Below are 18,539 nucleotides of genomic sequence, written 5' to 3' on the forward strand. Positions count from 1 at the left end.
GAAAGATCACAATGTAGGTAAATTCAGTCATTAATCTATTTTTCTGTTTATTTTTAAAATAAATTCTGACTCAACAGCTAAGTGACCAGTAGCGTTATCAATTCTTGCCAGAGTTGTTGATTTGGTGAGATGGGGATACCATGCTGAAAGGTTTAATGAAATGTTGTTTAAATGCTTTTCATTTCTGAACTTAGTAAATAAAACTTCTACAGTTGTTCTGCTGATGTTTCTAGGTTAGAGAAGATTTTTCATGCCTATAAAAACTACCTTTACAGATGTTCAAATGGGAAGGAATAACTACAATCAATACCTTCTCTTTATAGTACCTTTTTTAAAAAGCCTGGCTTTTTTGTTAGTAATTCACTGTACTGATATATTGTTTATATTTTTTCTCTTGTATAATGCATGTTGACCACTGTTTCTGGATCTTCTTAGGATTTCAATAGAACAAACCAGAGCACTGCTGGATAACTGAATGTATGGTAGCATTGTCTGTCTCTTCTCCATTACCCTTTAAAGAGTAATAGCTTTCTTGCTGTGTGGGCTTCTAATTAATGTGCTCTTCTGCATCTCCTCTAGTTTTTTCATTATGTCTCTACCACAAGGGAAAGTTGTTTTCCTGGGTTTTGGAATCAGTGACCATACATTGCTAATGTCACCAACTTCTTTTTCTCTCTAGTCGACTTGTATATTTTTTTCTTCTTAGGTTTCTTCCAGAAATCTCAGTGAGACACTACACTTGATTGTTAACTACAGAGGAAATCAGTCTGGGAGGGGAAACTCATTGGAATACCATATAGACTCAGAGGCCTAACATCATTTAGTGCACTCACTGAGTCAGGCATTTTGAATATGAGTTACATCTGCATATAACTGACATAAAATTATATCATTAACCACATCCTTTAAGCCAGAATTAAAATGGGAAGCATGAAAGCTGAAGGGATCACTAATCAACATTAAAGTGAAATTACTTGAACCTGCTCAAAGAGAGAGAAAGAAAATAATTTTAAAATGTAATTGTATTTTTTAAGTCTTTTCAATATTTTTTAAAATATACTGCCTAAATTGATCAAAAATGTAGCAAAATTAATTATTATTACTGATGTATACTAATTTGTGTTGGTTTGGCTGCACTTTGAGGTTATGCTACCTCCTATTATCCATTTTACTTTATAAGCAAAGGCAATAACAGAGAAAAAACAACCAATATACAAGACAAATTTGTCCTTCATACTTTACCAAATGGTACCGTTGGCTTGAAACCATGTACTTTTGCAGGCCATAGAGACCCACCTCATTCGAAAATCAGGCGGAGGGCTGACATACATCGCTGAGTGGAAGGGTGGACTGCTTGAACACAAGATGGGACATCTCACTTGTTTTGCTGGAGGCATGTTTGCTTTAGGAGCAGATGGAGCACCCAATGACAGGACAGGCCATCACATTGAGCTTGGTGCTGAAATTGCAAGGACTTGCCATGAATCCTATGATCGTACAAGTAAGTGCTGCATGGCAAAGTTTAGTTTCACAGCTTGACTTTGTGAAGGCAGCCACCAGTATTTTTGTGTAATGCTGAATGAAAATTGTATGATGGTAAGAATTCTTCATCCTTTCTGAGCAAATGCCTCTTTGCTCTAAGCAACTTTAAGAATGCTGCTCTTTTTTATAAGTAGCTGCTGTGCACCTAAATCATAGCTACTCACTCTGGTAATTAATGTAATTGCCTTTTTTCCCACTTTGCCAATTTCTGTATAGTCAAATGCAACTAAGAGAGGCACATGTTCATTAATGCATCAATATAGCTTTTAAACATTTAATGTACAAAAAAATTATTTTGTTCTCAGTTCTGCTGGTGCTATGCCGCAGACAATAGAATTGAACAAAAAGTGGATTTCTGTGCGGGAAATTTCTTTGGATTCTTCATCCCCTTACAGAAAAAAAACGTAGGAGCTTTTCAGGTCTCAGAGTGCATTTTTCAGTTTGATATAGAAAAGTAAATATCCTTGTCTTTTAAGCAAAATTTCACATGTTACTAGTTATATTAAGTCTTCCAGAATACAAATGTTAGCATCACTGTTCAAACTGGAATTGCCATTCAGGGCATTGATGAAGAACAGCTCTCTCCTACTCTGAATTATTTATAAAATATTAAAACCAGGAGGTGCTGCAGTATGTTTCAGAAATTATATACCCTTTGGGTAACCTGGCTTTGTGCCCCATGAAATGATAGTTGATTTGGTAGGTTACATAATTCAAAACCTTTAAAAATGCCTTTATTCTAGCATGTGTCTTTATATTGGCTAGGCATGAAATTGGGACCAGAAGCCTTCAGATTTGATGGTGGTGTTGAGGCCATTGCTACAAGACAAAATGAAAAATACTACATCCTACGACCAGAAGTTATAGAGACCTACATGTATATGTGGCGGCTCACTCATGACCCAAAGTACAGGCAGTGGGGATGGGAAGCTGTAGAGGTAATGTTCTGTCAGACTTTTTTCTTACTGAATGATACCTGAATCTTGTTTAGTACTTGTAGCATAAATATATATTTTAAACCAGTAATATTTAATTTCCAGATATGCATTTACTCAATAGATGAACAAAGATCATTTTGACAAAACCAAATACTGCTGGTACCGTATATTAGAAAAAATAGATTGTGATTTCTCCTTCTTCAACACATTTCAGATCAAGGTCATATTTGGATGTGCTGCTCAAGATGTGGAATATTGCTGCAGGTGAAGGGAAAGTGCAAGCCTGTCAGATTTGAGCCTTGGACATAGAATTAAGTTATATGAAGTGCATTTCCAATAGTAATTTTGTGAAGGTGATTTTAATTGAGGTGATGAAGGCCAAGAGGAATTACTAGATAGTATCAAACATTTTAAAAAAAGAGTCACTTTCAGAAAGCACAGGTCATCTGGACTGAACTCCATTAATGATAACAGTTTCTTCTAGATCTATATTTCTGTGTCCCACTAGCATTTGAGCTTCAACCAGCTCATGTTACTGGGTTATGACTCCATGTACCTGGCTGCAGCATGACATCCACCAGTTACCTGTCTCTGTCAACAGCATCAAAGAACTGTAATTGTGTTCAGTATTAACTGTGTGAGATACTGAACTTATCTCAAATATTGTGCAAGTGTTGAATGTTTGGTGATTAGGTATTCCTGAAGAACGAACTTTATGGTAAAATCTACTTCCCATAAAGAATAGTTGCTAGCATTAACTATACTTCTACTCTCTTAATTTCTCCTTGTTCAAATATTCACAGCAGCCAACACTGTATTCAGCTAGGTAGACTGTAGTTATTTAGGACATTTTATTTGCCTCCCTCAGGTGTTGGCTCTGTCAGCCCTGAAACAATATGCTCCTGAATTACTGACTACAAAGCAATGTTTTTTGTTTTGTGGTTTTTTTCGAAACCACTGATTTGGAATGCTGTTCTCTTCCTTTCCTTTTTTTGCTAACACCACTCAGAAAGGACACATTTTACTACTGGAATCTTCCCAGACAGATTATAATTGGGATTTTTACAGTGGCTGTTTGTGGAAGTCAGCCCACCAGGCTTCAGCAATGCCAAGTGTTATTCTCCAGGAGATGTTTTTCCTGATTCATTGTTGCTGCCCACACTGATAACATTGTTCTAAACAATTGAAATGTTTTCCTTATTATTCTTTACCATGTTGGTTCCATTTGTTTGTGTTTATTTCAAGTTTGTGTACTCATTTACCTTCCTAGAGCTCCCCATGTGCTCTTTGTTTAACATTTTTGTGGCTACTCTCGTCTGTCTCTAACGCAGTGGATTATGGCCCACGTGTGAGAGATGCTGCGGGTTCCATTCTGGACAGGCCTATCTTCTACTGCCCTAACGCACAGTTGCATGTTTCATGAAAACAAAGCTTACAGCCTCACAGAAGTTATAGAGTCAGTTGTAGGTTTCAAATCTTTTTTTCTTTTCATCTTCTTCCTTGATGTTTCTAGCCACACAGCTCCACCTGATACTGTATTTTTTTTGTTCCAACACATCTTGATAGCTTACCACAAGTATTTCATAAATTCTGCTCCCTCTTGCTCCTTATTCTTGCAGTCCCTTATTTCCCTTTTTGTTCTTGGGGAAGTCCATGACCACTGAATATAGTTGGTTTAATTACCGATACGTGCTGCATGAAGAGGAACCTGAGAATAAAACAAGAAAAAAGGAGGAACAATCAGATCATTTGTTGTTGCCCAGAAAAGTTGTTCAAGTGTTTCATGTCCATTTTCAACTCATGATACTGTCAATAAAAACACATCAGTTTTTTTCCCAGTGCAGAAAAGGAGGCTGCTCTCTAAATCATGACTTCTAAGCTCTCCAAGAAGTCTATTAATTCTTTCTCTAACTTTGACAGACTAAAAACATGCTCTAGCCTGTCCATTTTTTCTGTGGAAACTCACTTTGCTGCTTTAATTTGAGCCCAAGATCACTTTGTATCTATTGCAGCAGCTGGAGAAAATGCAGTTATGACCAGCACCAATATCCACTGTTACTGAGTCAGAAAGGTTTTTTATCAGCTTAGACCATGAAAGTCTCCCCTTCTGCATTATACATGTGGCACATATTTTGAATTCATAACACTTCCTTTGTTTTTTTCCCTTTATGATACTTTGAGACTGTCAGCCAGTTTGCACTCTGCTTGATGTTTCCCATTACTCCAGCATAACTGATCTTAGCCACCCTCATTTTCTGAGAGCTACTAATTTAAAATGTGTTTGATAGTTTCTTCCCCACCCACCAGTACCCCACTGTCAGTATGAACATCACTGTAGTCTGAAACTGCAGATATGGGCACAAAAGGCCAGTACTTCCAGTTAAAGGAGGGTGACAACCAGGAGCCTTTTAATCATACTTAATGTTGCACATGAACATCCTGTTCCTTTAGTAAAGTGGAAGGTAATTTTGAGGGCTAAGATCTTTGTGTTTGTGTCAAGTAGGTACTAGCAGATGGCTAACATGGTGCAAGTTAACCTCTTATTTTACAGCATAGCAGTTTGTTCAGGTACCTATATGGCATCTCCCTACCATGAACTCATAAAGAAGACCGACTACATGTTAGAGCACATAAACCACAAATGCAATTTACTTTTGTTTTACCTCACCCTGTTTAGAATGCAGATACTTCCTTGAATAACAGCTATCTCCTTCAAGTGCAAGTTCTCCTTCTACTGTGCCTTGGAAAACATAATCTTGTGTTTGACATTGAAAATCCAGACACAGATTCAGCATTTTGAATTCACTGCAGGTTGAAGTAGACAAGAGGGAAGAAGCATCAGCCAGGGGAAATTACTTGCTTAAACTTAAGTATATTTGTCACTTAGTAAAAGTGTCCAGGAAAATTAAGAACCTGAAGACACATAAGGAAAGACAAATAGGCCTGTTATAAAATAAAGAATCTCTCCTGGAGAAAAATCCCTTTTAAATATACCGTAGGCAGCTTACTCTCCAGTGAAAACTATGGAGAGACTGACATGCAAGCTAAATATATGCAGATAGCTACAGGGACTCCAGCAAAAACAAGGACATTTAGGATATCTACTCAAAGCAAAAGACAGATCTTGATCAGCCTTTAGAGCAGGTGGAGGTGATGGATACCTCAGAAATTATTAGTGACTTTTTAGCCTCTTATCAGAAAATGCTTTCAGGAGGTAAGGAAAAGACTGGTCTTTATAATGATATTGGATTCTATCACAATAATTTTTAAGCACTAAAGTGTGACCAAGAAAGGTATGTGAAGGCTGATAGACCAGCCTGAGAGAGAGGTTCTCATTATCACTATTAAAAAGGGCAAAAATAAAATAAGTGAAAATCCATATATCTTTACATCCTTACATCCATATATCTTTCCTTCTGAAAACTGGCTTGTGTTCACTTCTTTTAGACAGTTTTCATTTTGCTTCTCTTCCTCAATGTTAAATTAGACATGTGTGTCTTGTCTTTAAGAGTTTTCCATCTAGAGTTTTGTCTAGTTTTCATCTCTTAATCAAAACATTTGTGACAATTTTTAGATTTTTTTTTAGCTAGCATTACTATCAAATGAAAACTGACAGATGAATCTTTTTGTTAATCCTATTGTTTGTTTTTTGGTTTGAGTTTGGGGTTTTTTTTCCTTTTCAGGCACTGGAAAAACACTGCAGAGTAGATGGTGGCTATTCTGGAATTAGAGATGTTTATAACAATCATGAAAGCCATGATGATGTGCAGCAAAGTTTCTTCCTTTCAGAGACGCTCAAGTAAGTTAAGAAAGTTGACTTTCCATTAATATGAAGTAGTTCTATGTATCATTGTTACAGATCAATATTTGTCACGAGTACCCTTGACATTCACTTAACAGAACTTAACTGAAATAACAGAGTTTTTCTTAGGTGATAGGAAGCCAAATAGGCCTTTTTTTTTTTTTTTTTTTCTTCTATGTAAATAAACTAAATCCTATGGCTTCTGGAAATTATCTTTATTTCTGATAAAGGTACTTGATAGTCTTTGTGGAGAAATTACATCTAACTTTGATAGGATATAATTATATATGTCAACTCTAGTGAAACAAATTGAACTAGACCAATGACTTAGCCAGCTTGTATGGCATACTTTTCATTTTAGAGGTACAGAAAAAGAAAAAAAGAAGTCAACTTGCATGGTAAGCTTGCAGGGCCTGTTAAGAGAGTTAAATAAAAGCTTTAATTATCTCTCATCTCTGAAGTTTTTGATGAAATAAAGGGAGTTTTGTCTTGGTCTCTTCACTTTTTTTAGCAAAGACCAGAAAGCAGGAAAGAAGCAATCATGCTATTTCAAAAGAAAGTTGAAATTCAAGTATATGAAATATTGTAAATATATTTAAAATACATTTAGATACATAGTGACATGGTTTTTGAGATAATGCAGTCCCTCAACTATACCTTTTAAATTGGCCTATCAGAATTAGACCAAGAAAACCCTTCTGGGAAGGATGGTGATTGAGGAAGAAATAAAATTCCACTTCCTAAGCAGACCTTCAACCCTAAGCAGACTGCAATAATAGCGCTACAGTAGCTACTACCTTGTATCATGACAATAAATAAAATTTGGGATTTGTTTATTGGTTACTGCTGGGTTCAGTAGAGTCTGTCTTAGTAAACAGATGCCCAAGCTACTGGCCTACTGCTAGTTTACATCTTTAAAAGTCCTAACCCAGAGGTTGTTCTGAGATGAAGGACAGAATTGGACTTCAATATTTCCATTACTACACCTTGATATATGTGGACATTCAGGAGGAAAAAAAAATAGTGCGGTTATATATTATCAAAACAATATGTAATAAAATTACTGAAGATGAAATGGAAGTGCAGTGAACTGATATTTAACCTTGATAGTCTAAACTTCTTTGTCCTTTATCAGGATAGAGGCATTCTTTTATTTTCTCAAGTTGTTATTGCCCTAACTCCAATGTGAGACTCAAAGCTTTGTACTAATCACTGTTGATGCTGAGATTTACTGGTAGTTTGTGTTTGGTCAGCTGTTCCATTGATACATTCATCTAGGGAAATCAGGTATTTGTTTTCCTGAAGACTACTGTAGTTCTACTCCCCTGATGTGGTCACATTTCCTGCTTTTTTTCTTGCCAGGTACTTGTACTTGCTATTTTCTGAAGATGACCTTCTTCCATTCGAACACTGGGTCTTCAACACAGAGGCTCATCCTCTCCCTGTTCTTCACAAAGACGATGGGAATAAAGAAGACGACCAGAAATAGATGAAGATTAAGTTATATTCTATTTCATTCCCGTGTTTCTTTTCAGGACTTGGGCACATAATTTGGTTTTAAATTCTTGAGTTAATTTTTTTAATCAAGTGTTTTGCAGTCTATTTTCTTTAACAGTAAATGCTTATGAATGGACCCAAACTAATTATGATATAACCCAAGTCCTCTAATCCAGCTGAACCACTTCTTAGAAGAGAAATAGGACATCTCTCCAGATTGTGTTAGGCTGCACTGCCTTCTTGGCCAAAAAGAGCAGAGGGTCTGCATGTTACTTCTTATCTGTTATGCTTTTAATTTGACTGCAAAATTCTTTTCTCCTCTGTGAGGAGATGTCTGCTTTAAGCTGTAATATTTTGCCATGTTGCAAAAAGCCATATTGAATTAAGTATAAAGAGCTTTTTTTTTTTTTTTTTTGTTCTATGTTAATTTGTTTTGTGTGTCATCCAAGACAAATCTTGTGACTGTGACAGCCTCTTCTTATGCGGGTCTATCATTACTTGGTAAACTATTTGATGTATTTCACTGTCAATGAACTCTACATAAGAATATTTTTCATCTCATGCAGACACGACTTTGAAACTGCAGTATATGTTGAAGTTAGACTAAACTAGTTTCTATGAATTTAGCACATTAGTTAGCAGACCTTAGTTTTTCAGATTTTGAGTAGAATATTGTAATAGAATAAATTGTTTCCTCCCTTTTCTAAGTGGTGTTATTCTCATGTTTTCAGTCAGGCTACTATGGAGTAAACTAAGGTAGTAATTTCTTATTAAGGAAGGGAGTCATACCTTCTTTATGTATTTAGTCCAGTAGCTTTCATATGGTTGTATGGTAAGGAGACAAAAAAAAAATACCAATGGCATTTTCTGGTAAGCTGAGAATTAATTATACTGGAGATAATTTTTTGGGACTTCCACAAACATTCAGGTAGGTTCTGACTTGAAAACAGACTTGATAGTTTATTGTCACAAAACAATTTGATGTATCAACATTAAAGCTAGATGTTCAGATGCCTTTAAGCAAATTTGTCTTCTTAAAAGATGATAATTCAGAGAGGAAATTATCCAGCATAGAACTAAAACTTTCAGAAAGCACTGAGTCTGTCTTATGTAAGTGAAAGAAATACAGTGTGCTTAAAAGTATTTCCTAGATTATAGGCCTAGATTACTAAGAAAGGTAAAAGCTTTGCCAAAAAAGTTTTAATGTGTGGTATCACCAAAGGGAAAAAGAAATGGGATGTGATCAATTCCTGTTTCTATTTAAATGTAGTTTGAAGTGGTTTACATGATTATTAAATCTACCTGTTTTTATTTAGTGACAGGATGACTTTCATTAATTTTGAGTAACACCTGGCTTCCCATTCTGAGAAAGCACATAATTCACCAATTGGATTGCAACAAAACAGATATGGTTCTGAACAGTAATCTTGAAAAGGTATTTAGTAAGATAGCTCAGTCCAGCATAGCTAATCACAGCTGAGGAGCTACATTTGTTTAGGCATTATGAAGTACATTTTTTCTGCACTGATAGAGGTCTGTGATGTAAGTTTTCTTAGGTAGAAGCCAAGAGCAAAGATAACTAGTTAAATTTTTATATATAGCAGCTGGAAGCTGGCCCATAAATTTTACTCTCTGGATTCTGTAAAGACAGCACTGCCTCTCTGCTTCCCCTGCAGACAGAGAACACGGTGTGTGCCACATGAGCTGCCAAAGACATTTATGTAGGGGGCAAGGCAAGAGGATCTTCAGTGATGCTGATCCTTCCTTCACAGGCTTGGCAGAGCTGAGCATTTGTACATGGAAGTTAATAAGGGTACCCTGCTGAGCCTGGGCCGCCCAGTGCTGAGAGCATGGGCACAAAAGTTGTGCACCTGCAGATAAAGCCTGCTTACATGGAACCAGCACCTTGGCTCAGGAGTTTTTGCTTTACTGCCTTTTTTTTTTCTTTTTTTTTAATTCTGTTATTATTTTTCTTTCTTAAAGTATGATTCCCTCATGTCACAGTAACAGTTTTCCAAAAGTGAGCAAGGGTGAAGTCTTGGTTCTCTTCAAGAGCAGAAATCCTGCTGATTCTGATATTCGAGCAATTGTATTGTTGGAGGACTATAATATTTAATTGTATTTCTTCAGAAACAGTATTTATAAGGGAGCTCTTCCCTCCCACCCACGCTCTGAGTACCACAGAAAAATTACAGCTGTTATAGGCCTCGTATTGCTTAAGTAACTACAATAGCTCAGACAAAAAAGTCTTTAAGAAATGTTTTGTAAGTCTCTTTTTACATGGTTTTCTCAACCTCAGTGTATCCCCCAGAAGTATCTGGTGATCTTATTTACCAAGCTGAAGAGAAACAGAGGAGAACAAGGTAGCTCTTCATGTTTCAAAAAGCAGGCTACAAACACACAGCTCTTGTATGCATCAGATCTTACGTATTTAAATATAAGCATCATGACTGTTTCCTTGTAATACAGACATAAAGTATGTTGGGGTTTTGGTTGGATTTTTTGTTTTGTTTTGTTTTGTTGGTATTTTTTAGTTTGGGAGTTACAATGATTTGAAAGAGCACAAACGTGTTGTGACTAGTATTGGTATTCAGGTTGTATGTACAAACTGCACTATACTGTACTTTTTGTAAACTAATGTAAGTAGACGAGAAGATTGTACAATGTGTAGATCTGCCAACTGTAAGAAAAAAACCTTTGCATAAGCTGAGAATATATTGATTTTTCTTCCTTTTTTTTTTTTTTTTAAATAACCCCAAAACACCAAAGTTGGAGCAATCATTTTGAAACAGTCCATACTTACCGCTGCTTGTTAGAGTGCTGAGATTGTGTGCATTTTATTTCCCATTCACTTAACTAGCTACATGGAAGTGGCTAGTGCTGGTCCCCATGTATTCCCAGTCCTTCATAAGAGCAAAGGAAATTGCTTTATCCTTGGGAGCATGGGAGGGTGCACACACATCTTTACATAAACTGCCTATACTTTTACATTTCTTCATAGCATAATAATGCATTTAAATCTTCATATGTTAAGTCCTAACAGGTAAATTGCTTAAATGGCACCCACATTGTTTCATGGGGGAAAAAAATAATGTTTTGATTGTTTGTGAGATAAGTATTACATATGTGTTGGCTGTACACAGATTTTTGCAATTCCCAATGGCTCACTGTTTCTATGGTGACTTCATCATACATATCCATTTCTATCATGCATTTAAACTGTTTTTTGATTTGTACAGAGTCCATTTAGTCTTTTCATCTTTATATAAACAGAAATTATGGAATACATAATAGATCAAGATGCTTAATTTTTAAGAACTTATATTTGTAAAAATTTCTCTATTGTGAATAAAGTCTTTTAATATATCTGTTCAACTTGTTATAATTTTTCATAAGTGTATTGCAGAAGTAGCTACAGGAATCTGCTACATATTCTGGTTTGGCTGCTATAGTAATGAATTTTCTGTCAACAGACTGGTTTGATAAAGATTAGTACTCTGTGTACTTGTTAAGATACTATTGTTAACTAGTGTTAACTGGTGTATAGAATTGTTACCACAGAAACAAATTTCTAGAAATTTTTGTCAATAAAATTCAGCATACCAGACGTATTTTAGTAGAGAGTGAACCTACTAATGAAAAGCAGAAAGCTGGGAAGTTGGTAGTGGCAGGCAGCAAGCAAAGTGAAGGTCAGTCACTCCAATTCATGTTCTGCACAATACAAGCAGGCTTCAGCTAAATGCCATTTAGGAGCAAACACCAGAGCAGAACTGACAAGGCTATCACAGTGCCCAGCATTACATGACCATGTAATGAAATGCTGTCGTTAGTCCATGCTCCAGAGGGGAGAGGAGCAGTTGTCATAGGAACTGTAACTATATTTTGTGTCAGAAGGATGTTAAGATCTCTAGTCTAAATATTGAAATAACAGCTCACCTCATAGGTAACCTTGTTTTCTCTGTTTGGTAGAAAGCCTCATTTAAAGATGATAGTGAAATAAACTGCTGTGATTTTACAGAACAGTCTCAGTAGCGTCTATTTCTGTCAAACAACTTGCTCATTAGACCTGCTTAAGTCATTTTTGAGGGTAGCTCTTTGATCTGGCATCTCACTTTGCCAGCATAGTTGCAGGTCTGCAGCTACATAGTGCAGTCCTTGGGGTAGCCAGCAGGCAGCCTCCAGACCATGCAAACTGCTGCTCAACATTAACTAATGGAAACCATACCACAGAGTATTATTCAGAGCATAAATACAAGCCTGCTTATAATTTCAACCTATTCAGTCTCTTAATTAGATACTTTGTGTGGTTTGTTTTCTGCAGGGAAAAAAGGAGCTAGGACTGAGCTGACAATTAATCAAGACAAACAGGATTTGCCCCACCACCTGCATTGCCCTATCGCAAGAGGAACTCGGTGCTCACATGACAGCATCTGCTATGGAAACTGCCCTTCATCAGATCTGCCTTAATCCTCAGATTAGGCTGTCCTGGTTGATCTCAAATGCAAAAGGAAAGATAAAAAGCAGTCTGTCCAACCCAGGAAATGGTCGCCAAGACCTGTCTGAACAGTTTGAGGAGAGATAAAACACATGGGTTTGCTCTTTCCCATGGTTATGTATGCATTCATACACCCACAAAGTGGTGGATGGAGCAACTCACACAGCTACAGAATCTAGTTAGAGCCCAGCAGGCTGTTAGCATTCAACAGCACCTCAAAAGTTAGCAGTTTGACCCTTATTCCTCAGGTATCTGCTCCTCTGTCTGCACCAGCTCTCACCCTGTAAGTAAAATCACCATAACCAACCTTCTCTTTAGAAGCCCCTTTCTTAAGACTTTCACATGCTTTACAAACTTTCTGTGCAGATTTTGTGGTTGATTTGTGAAAGGTTGTTTGCCTTTCACCATTCCCATATTGATGTTTTACAGACATTAAAGACCCTGTCGTTAATAATTTATCCCTTCATTTCAATTATACCTAGCTTTCACATGATCAGAGCAGTACAGAGCTTCTATTAGTCTTGAGCACCTCAAGTTTAAAAATAAAAACCAGCAAACAAAATGCTAATAAAATTGTCAGTGTGACTTTATTGTACTGTCACATTCTGGCCATTGATTCATCTGCCAGGGAGCATCACGCTATCACAAGGGGACTTGCTGGTACTCCAGAAGCTCAGAGAGGTGTTATGGTTGGCAAGGCCCATGACAGAAGAACTCAAAATTATTTATTTCAGCCATGGGGGATAGTTAAAGCATTCCGATGCTGCAAATAGTGATCCTACAGTAATGGTAGGTTATGTGATTTTAAAAAGTTCATCAGCACATATCCAAAGGAACACACAGGTAGTGGCATACTGAGGCACCATGCAATACCCTCTACCAGCTACTCCCAACAGACCCATGGTTGTCAGCCCAACAAAGGCCCATCTCCACACTCCCAGAGAAGCACTGGAGCGCACAGGCAGGTGGCAACCTGAGTGAGGCACTTGGAAGAAAGGACAACCTGTCCAGGACCCTTTCCAGGGTTGTCCCAGGTGGGACTCATCCCTGGTGCCCAGAGTCCACCCATTAGGAGTCAACAGGAACAAATCTCTAGAGCACCTTCTGGAAGTGGGGGAGATAGGAAACAGGAAGGGACACTGCCAATGCATATGCAAGGAAAGAACATTTTGGCATTGCACAAGACCTAGAGGATATTTAGAGCAGGCATCAAAGGTGGATAAAGCAAGGCTTATAGGTCATTTCCCAAGCATAGGAAAAATAAGGAATAAAGGACTTGCATGAGTGCTGAGTATGTCTGTGATGATCTGTATTGCTGATCACATGTACATGTACATAAAGGTTCTGTATAGCTCTGTCTCTGTGTGCATGTGCCTACATAGAATCATAGAAAGGTTAGGGTTGGAAAGGATCTTAAGATCATCTAGTTCCAGCTAGCTGGACCTGGGGACAGAGCTGAGGAAACTTCACCGCTGCCAAGCTGCTAGATTCAGCTGCCCCAACATCACATGGCCTAGCAGCTATGGATAAGGACAAGGCCTTAGGAGTGCATGCATGGTAGGCAGCTGTGTCACTGGTGGACCTCAACTGGTTTGAGCTTTCTTTATTAAAATACACTGTCAAAGTTTTTCAGGTTTCTTGCACTGTGATCCTGTTGCTCTTCCCCAACAGTTCGAATGTTATAATCTGCCTTCTATCTCTAGTTGGAGATACTTCTAACCTCTACCTGCTAAATATTTGTTATCTAGCAACCAGCGCATTCCATCTTAAAAAAACTTCCTATTTTGGTGCTTGTTCCTTGAGGAACCTCAATTGTATGAAAGATTCCTGTGTTTCAGTCCTACTTTTCTCAGTCGAGTGCTCTGTGTTTGTTGCTGGGGACACCTCTGCTTTCCTTGGCTCCAAGTACCTCAGATTCCCCCTACCCCTCAAAAGCAGATACCATTCTCACAATGGTGTTCCCAGACCTCACTTTGCTGCTGCTTCATGAATCTTACAAGTCACTGCTGCTTGCTCTGAGCATGTTAAATCCCTCAACTTAAAACAAAAACAACACCTCAGAATAAAAGTAGACTCAGAACCTTGCTGCTTTCACAGTTGCTGTGTCCAACTGTGTATTCAACCCCATGGGAAAAACTGTTTCTATGTACTGTGTTACTATATCTGTAAACTTCATACTGTTCCCTCAATTTGCAATTTGAAATATTGCAACACTCTATTTCAAAAGTACAGTGCAAAGAATTGTATAGCAGTATGACAAAGTAAAGGACAAGCAAAACTATACCAAAATCTGTATTTACAAGAGGTTTTATTATAGTTTGATTATCTTTTAGCTACAGCTAAATGTTCAGCCACAGTTGTTTTCTATTCCATTTGCTTCTGGGTTTGATGTAATTCCCAGCTCCTCTTGTGTTTCAAACGCTTTCTCTCGGACATTTGCATTTAACTTTCCATTGCTAACTAGCCATCAGTTCTCCATGTTGAAAAAAATTCCCCAAACCAAAAAAACCCACAAAAAAACCAAACCCAAAAAAAAACAACAAACAAAAATAAACCAACCCAACAACAAAAAAATATACACACGACAAAACCACTCACACCAAAACTTTGTTACTTCAAATATTGAGCTACAATTCCATGGTACATAAGCAAGTAGGAATGGAACTTACTCTAAAAACATACTTCTCATGTGCAGTTACAACCATTACAGTTTATACAACACTTTCTAATCTACAACTGCAAAAGAGTTTCAGGATTTGTCACAGCCATTCTCAAACATGCCACCCAGACCTAACAAGGGCAGCAGCACTGAATTAATACTACAACACTACACACCCATTCTGGGCAGGAGCTGACAAACAACAAATTTCAGGAGAAACGCAGGGAATGCATAACATAATGGCTCAAAATACCACTGGAGGAGTCTGATGTCCAGATACATTTACTATGGTGTTCTCTTGGAAGGGCAGAGGAAGAAGAGAGTCAAACCATTGGCTCAACCATCAAAGCACTCCTTTGTGGTTCAGGAACCAAAGAACTGTCCTTGATGTTTTCCCTGTAGTAGGAGGGAAAGTAGGAACTTGACACTGGTCTCCTCTGTTGTCTGTTCATGCACAACCATTGTCACGCACTGAAGGTGTCCCTCAGTCCTGCTGCCCACCTTTGTGCCACTATAGTGTGATACAGTGATGTCTGCTTGCTGCAGACCAACACTTTTGGGTATTTAGCAACAGAGCTGCTGGCAGTTCCCCAAAAGCCTCTGCTCCCATCCCGTCACTTGTAATCCAGCTGAATGCTGACCCTAATGACTCAGAACAGAATCCTCCTCTCTCCACAGTGCCAAACTCCCTTCCTCATGTCTCAGAGTGTAGAAAAGCATAGGAGTAAAATTCCAAAAAGCAGGAGCAGTGATTTCTCATGGCACAGCAAAAGCTAGTATAGCCCAGGAAGCTAATTTTGGTGACTTAGTTCCAATGCAACCCATGCAAGCAAAAAGAATGAAAAGCAAAGGAGAGGGAGGCTTAGCAGGCAGAGAGCAGGAGCTCAAAAGAAAGATGCTAGGAAAAAAAAAAACAACACCTGAGTCTCTACAGAAAAAGAAACTTGTTATTTCCTCCTGTTCTCATGGAGAACCTTTCTGCTGTGTCATTACAAGAATACAGATAGATAGAAAACTAATTAAAACGCACATGCACTGTCCAAAGGGACAGAGACAGACAAAGGGAGTTTATAATCTTATTGATCACCTCTTTCCTGACATCTACAGATGCAAACAACAGGAAGAAGATAAGCTAGGACCTACATAACAAGCAATTACCTGGGAGGCCTCCCCAGGGTCTCTTGGCAAGACTGGCACAGAGCAATTCAAGCCTGCCTCTCAGTTTCTGCTACCATAACGTTTCCACCCTGAGAGCACTAGAGAAAAGTTTACAAGTAAAGCCTGTTGGAGTTGCAACCTGACCTGAAGCCCTGAAAAACTACCTTAAATTACAGGAAATTGAGGCTAGAGAGAAAAACAATCCTATTTTTCAATTTCCTGGTTTTGTCTCATGCTTATCTCTGACCAAGTAACTAATGAAGTATTCTTTGTTGGTCTTATTTTTTTAGATCCAAAATTGAATACATTTGTCCAGTAAAATCTATTGCCCACATCTTTAATTCAAAACCTGAACATTTCTCAATACAAAAAAGTAAGAGTATATGTAAACTCTATCAGTTTTTTTCTACTAAGATGTATTTCCAGATATAAGCAATTTTGTGTAACCATCTACTTCTGCCACAGGATTTGATAAGACTGTAACATAGATCTCAGTATCCAGTTCTTTTTTCTTTCTGTTCTGAGGCAAAAAGGGGGAGGAAACAGCCTCACAATGAAGAGTATGAGCATTTTCTGACTAGAGAATTAATTGGCTGCTTACAGTCACAACTTGTTTGGGGTACTAAATCTTCTATCTTTATACCCATACTATTGCCAACAAGGACTAACTGGGGAAAGCTTCTTGCACTGATGATCATTTTTCTTTCTAAAAGTAACTTACACATAAAGAAAACCAGCTCCTTTCAAGTCAATGGCAAAACTCCTGTTTATTTTTAAAAAGTCAATTTTTCCACTCAAAGAAAACAATTTCATGGAATTTTACATGGATATTTATAGAACAAATACAGCCTAGGGAACACTCACGGAAAAGACATCTATGTCTCTTCTTTCTTTTTTAATATCCTGTGAACAATCCGTTTTTCAAATATGGCTATTTTAGACTATAAACACTGTGTCTGGATTTATTCTTGCTGAGCAAACTATCCATTTTCTTATCAGAGCTATGTTATACCTACTGAAAACATATCAGTGCTTTTCATTCAGCTGACGTTTGGCTACTTTAATTAAAGTGTGCATGTCTTAACATGAACAGCTTAACAAAATTTGAAGCTTTCTTTTCCCTATTATTTTCAAATGCAATAATATATCACATGTCAGCCTCTTTTTCTCTCCCTCTCCCAACTGGCTGCTAACATACATAAAGCCAAATCTCCACCTTTCATAATTTGCATACAAAATCCTGTAACCTCTTTACATTTTGTGGCAAAAAATCTAAATGCCAGACACAGAAGCGAGTTCCCATTTTGTGTGACTCCATTAATTTTATAAAATATGCTGCAGAACACTTAAAGCATGCCATAAATATTATAGTTTAAAATAAAAGTACACTTGTCAAATAAGAGACCATTTTGAGATGCATTATTAACAACCACCATTTATACTCAGCAATGCCATAAAAGAACAGCAAGTGATACAGACACATTATCTTCCTGAAATTTTCACACTATAAGACAAATGTAAGCCAATGGACAATTACTCAAATGAGAAAAGGGCACACGAAGATCAGTGGTGAAAATAATAAGGCAAAAAAAGAATTGCTGAAAACACTGGGTAGACAGGAATGTGGAGAAGAGACGATGTAATTCTTACAAACAGAAGCCACTAAACCAGGCAAGGTGAACTGTAATAAAGGCAAGATACTTCAGAATGGAAGAGGATAAGGAGTCAGAGATAATGGGTGTGTCTCCCCAACACACTCAAACTGGGCACTTCATAAAAATCATCTTCACACAAGCCACAAATTGAATTACGGCAAAAATGGCACTGCTGCCTCAGAGATACCTTCTCTTTTTCAAGGCTGAGGCACGCAGAGCAAACACAGTAAGCAAGGCTGCTAGAGTACTCCTGCTCTGCATCTGCAGAAGCATCTACTTTGGAAACCTAACATTACAGTCTATCATTGAAAAGATTCCCCTGATATGACCCTGCATTGCAGACTGGCCTTCTATTCCCTCAGGAGTCCAAAATTCCCTTCCTCATCCTGGTCTGTTCACAGGCTCTGTGTTTTTCCATGGCACAAGCAGGTGCTGTTAGCACAAAGGGACCCAGCTATGAAGAAAAGTTGAAAATATTCCTGCAAAGCTTTCCTTTCCTGGCTTGTTAAAGTACAGTATATGTTACCTCCACTTTTTGTCTTTCTTTGTGTTAAAATAACAAAAGAAACAAAAAAAACCTTACGAGTTCATAGTTTTTTCCCCTATAACAGGTTGTTGGTTGCTCATCAACACAAACACCACCGAGCAGTTTTTACTGATCACCCAGCTCTCTGCTTTGCCTTGTATACTTCAAAGCCCACTTGAATCCCTCACTGGATTTGCCCTTTCACCAGGAGGTAGGTATCTATAGACTGTTTAAGTAAATCTCCTAGAGAGATGCACACAGACCTTT

The 18,539-nt window shown here is 37.7% G+C and overlaps 1 protein-coding gene and 1 long non-coding RNA gene across 2 annotated transcripts in view; one reads left to right on the forward strand and one right to left on the reverse strand.

Moving 5' to 3' along the window:
* The window catches only part of MAN1A1 (mannosidase alpha class 1A member 1), a 151,476-nt gene extending 140,331 nt beyond the window's left edge, over positions 1 to 11,145 (forward strand). The window contains exons 9-12 of the mRNA XM_061378131.1: positions 1,282 to 1,501; positions 2,308 to 2,480; positions 6,164 to 6,279; positions 7,645 to 11,145. Of these exons, the coding sequence (XP_061234115.1) occupies positions 1,282 to 1,501; positions 2,308 to 2,480; positions 6,164 to 6,279; positions 7,645 to 7,771 (636 nt within the window). The 3' untranslated portion in view covers positions 7,772 to 11,145. The remainder of the gene's footprint in view (positions 1 to 1,281; positions 1,502 to 2,307; positions 2,481 to 6,163; positions 6,280 to 7,644) is intronic.
* LOC133225597 (uncharacterized) lies at positions 1,496 to 5,252 on the reverse strand. Its single transcript, XR_009729203.1, has 3 exons — positions 5,149 to 5,252; positions 4,052 to 4,188; positions 1,496 to 1,750 (listed from the first exon to the last, which is right to left on the reverse strand). It is a non-coding gene; the product is annotated as an uncharacterized LOC133225597 (long non-coding RNA).
* Positions 11,146 to 18,539: the final 7,394 nt, after the last annotated feature.

The sequence above is a fragment of the Neopsephotus bourkii genome, unplaced genomic scaffold (assembly GCF_033783945.1).
Source record: "Neopsephotus bourkii isolate Nb327-2 ecotype Australia unplaced genomic scaffold, CSIRO-AGI_Nbou_v1 NB_1765, whole genome shotgun sequence".
Classification (NCBI taxonomy): Eukaryota; Metazoa; Chordata; class Aves; order Psittaciformes; family Psittacidae; genus Neopsephotus; species Neopsephotus bourkii.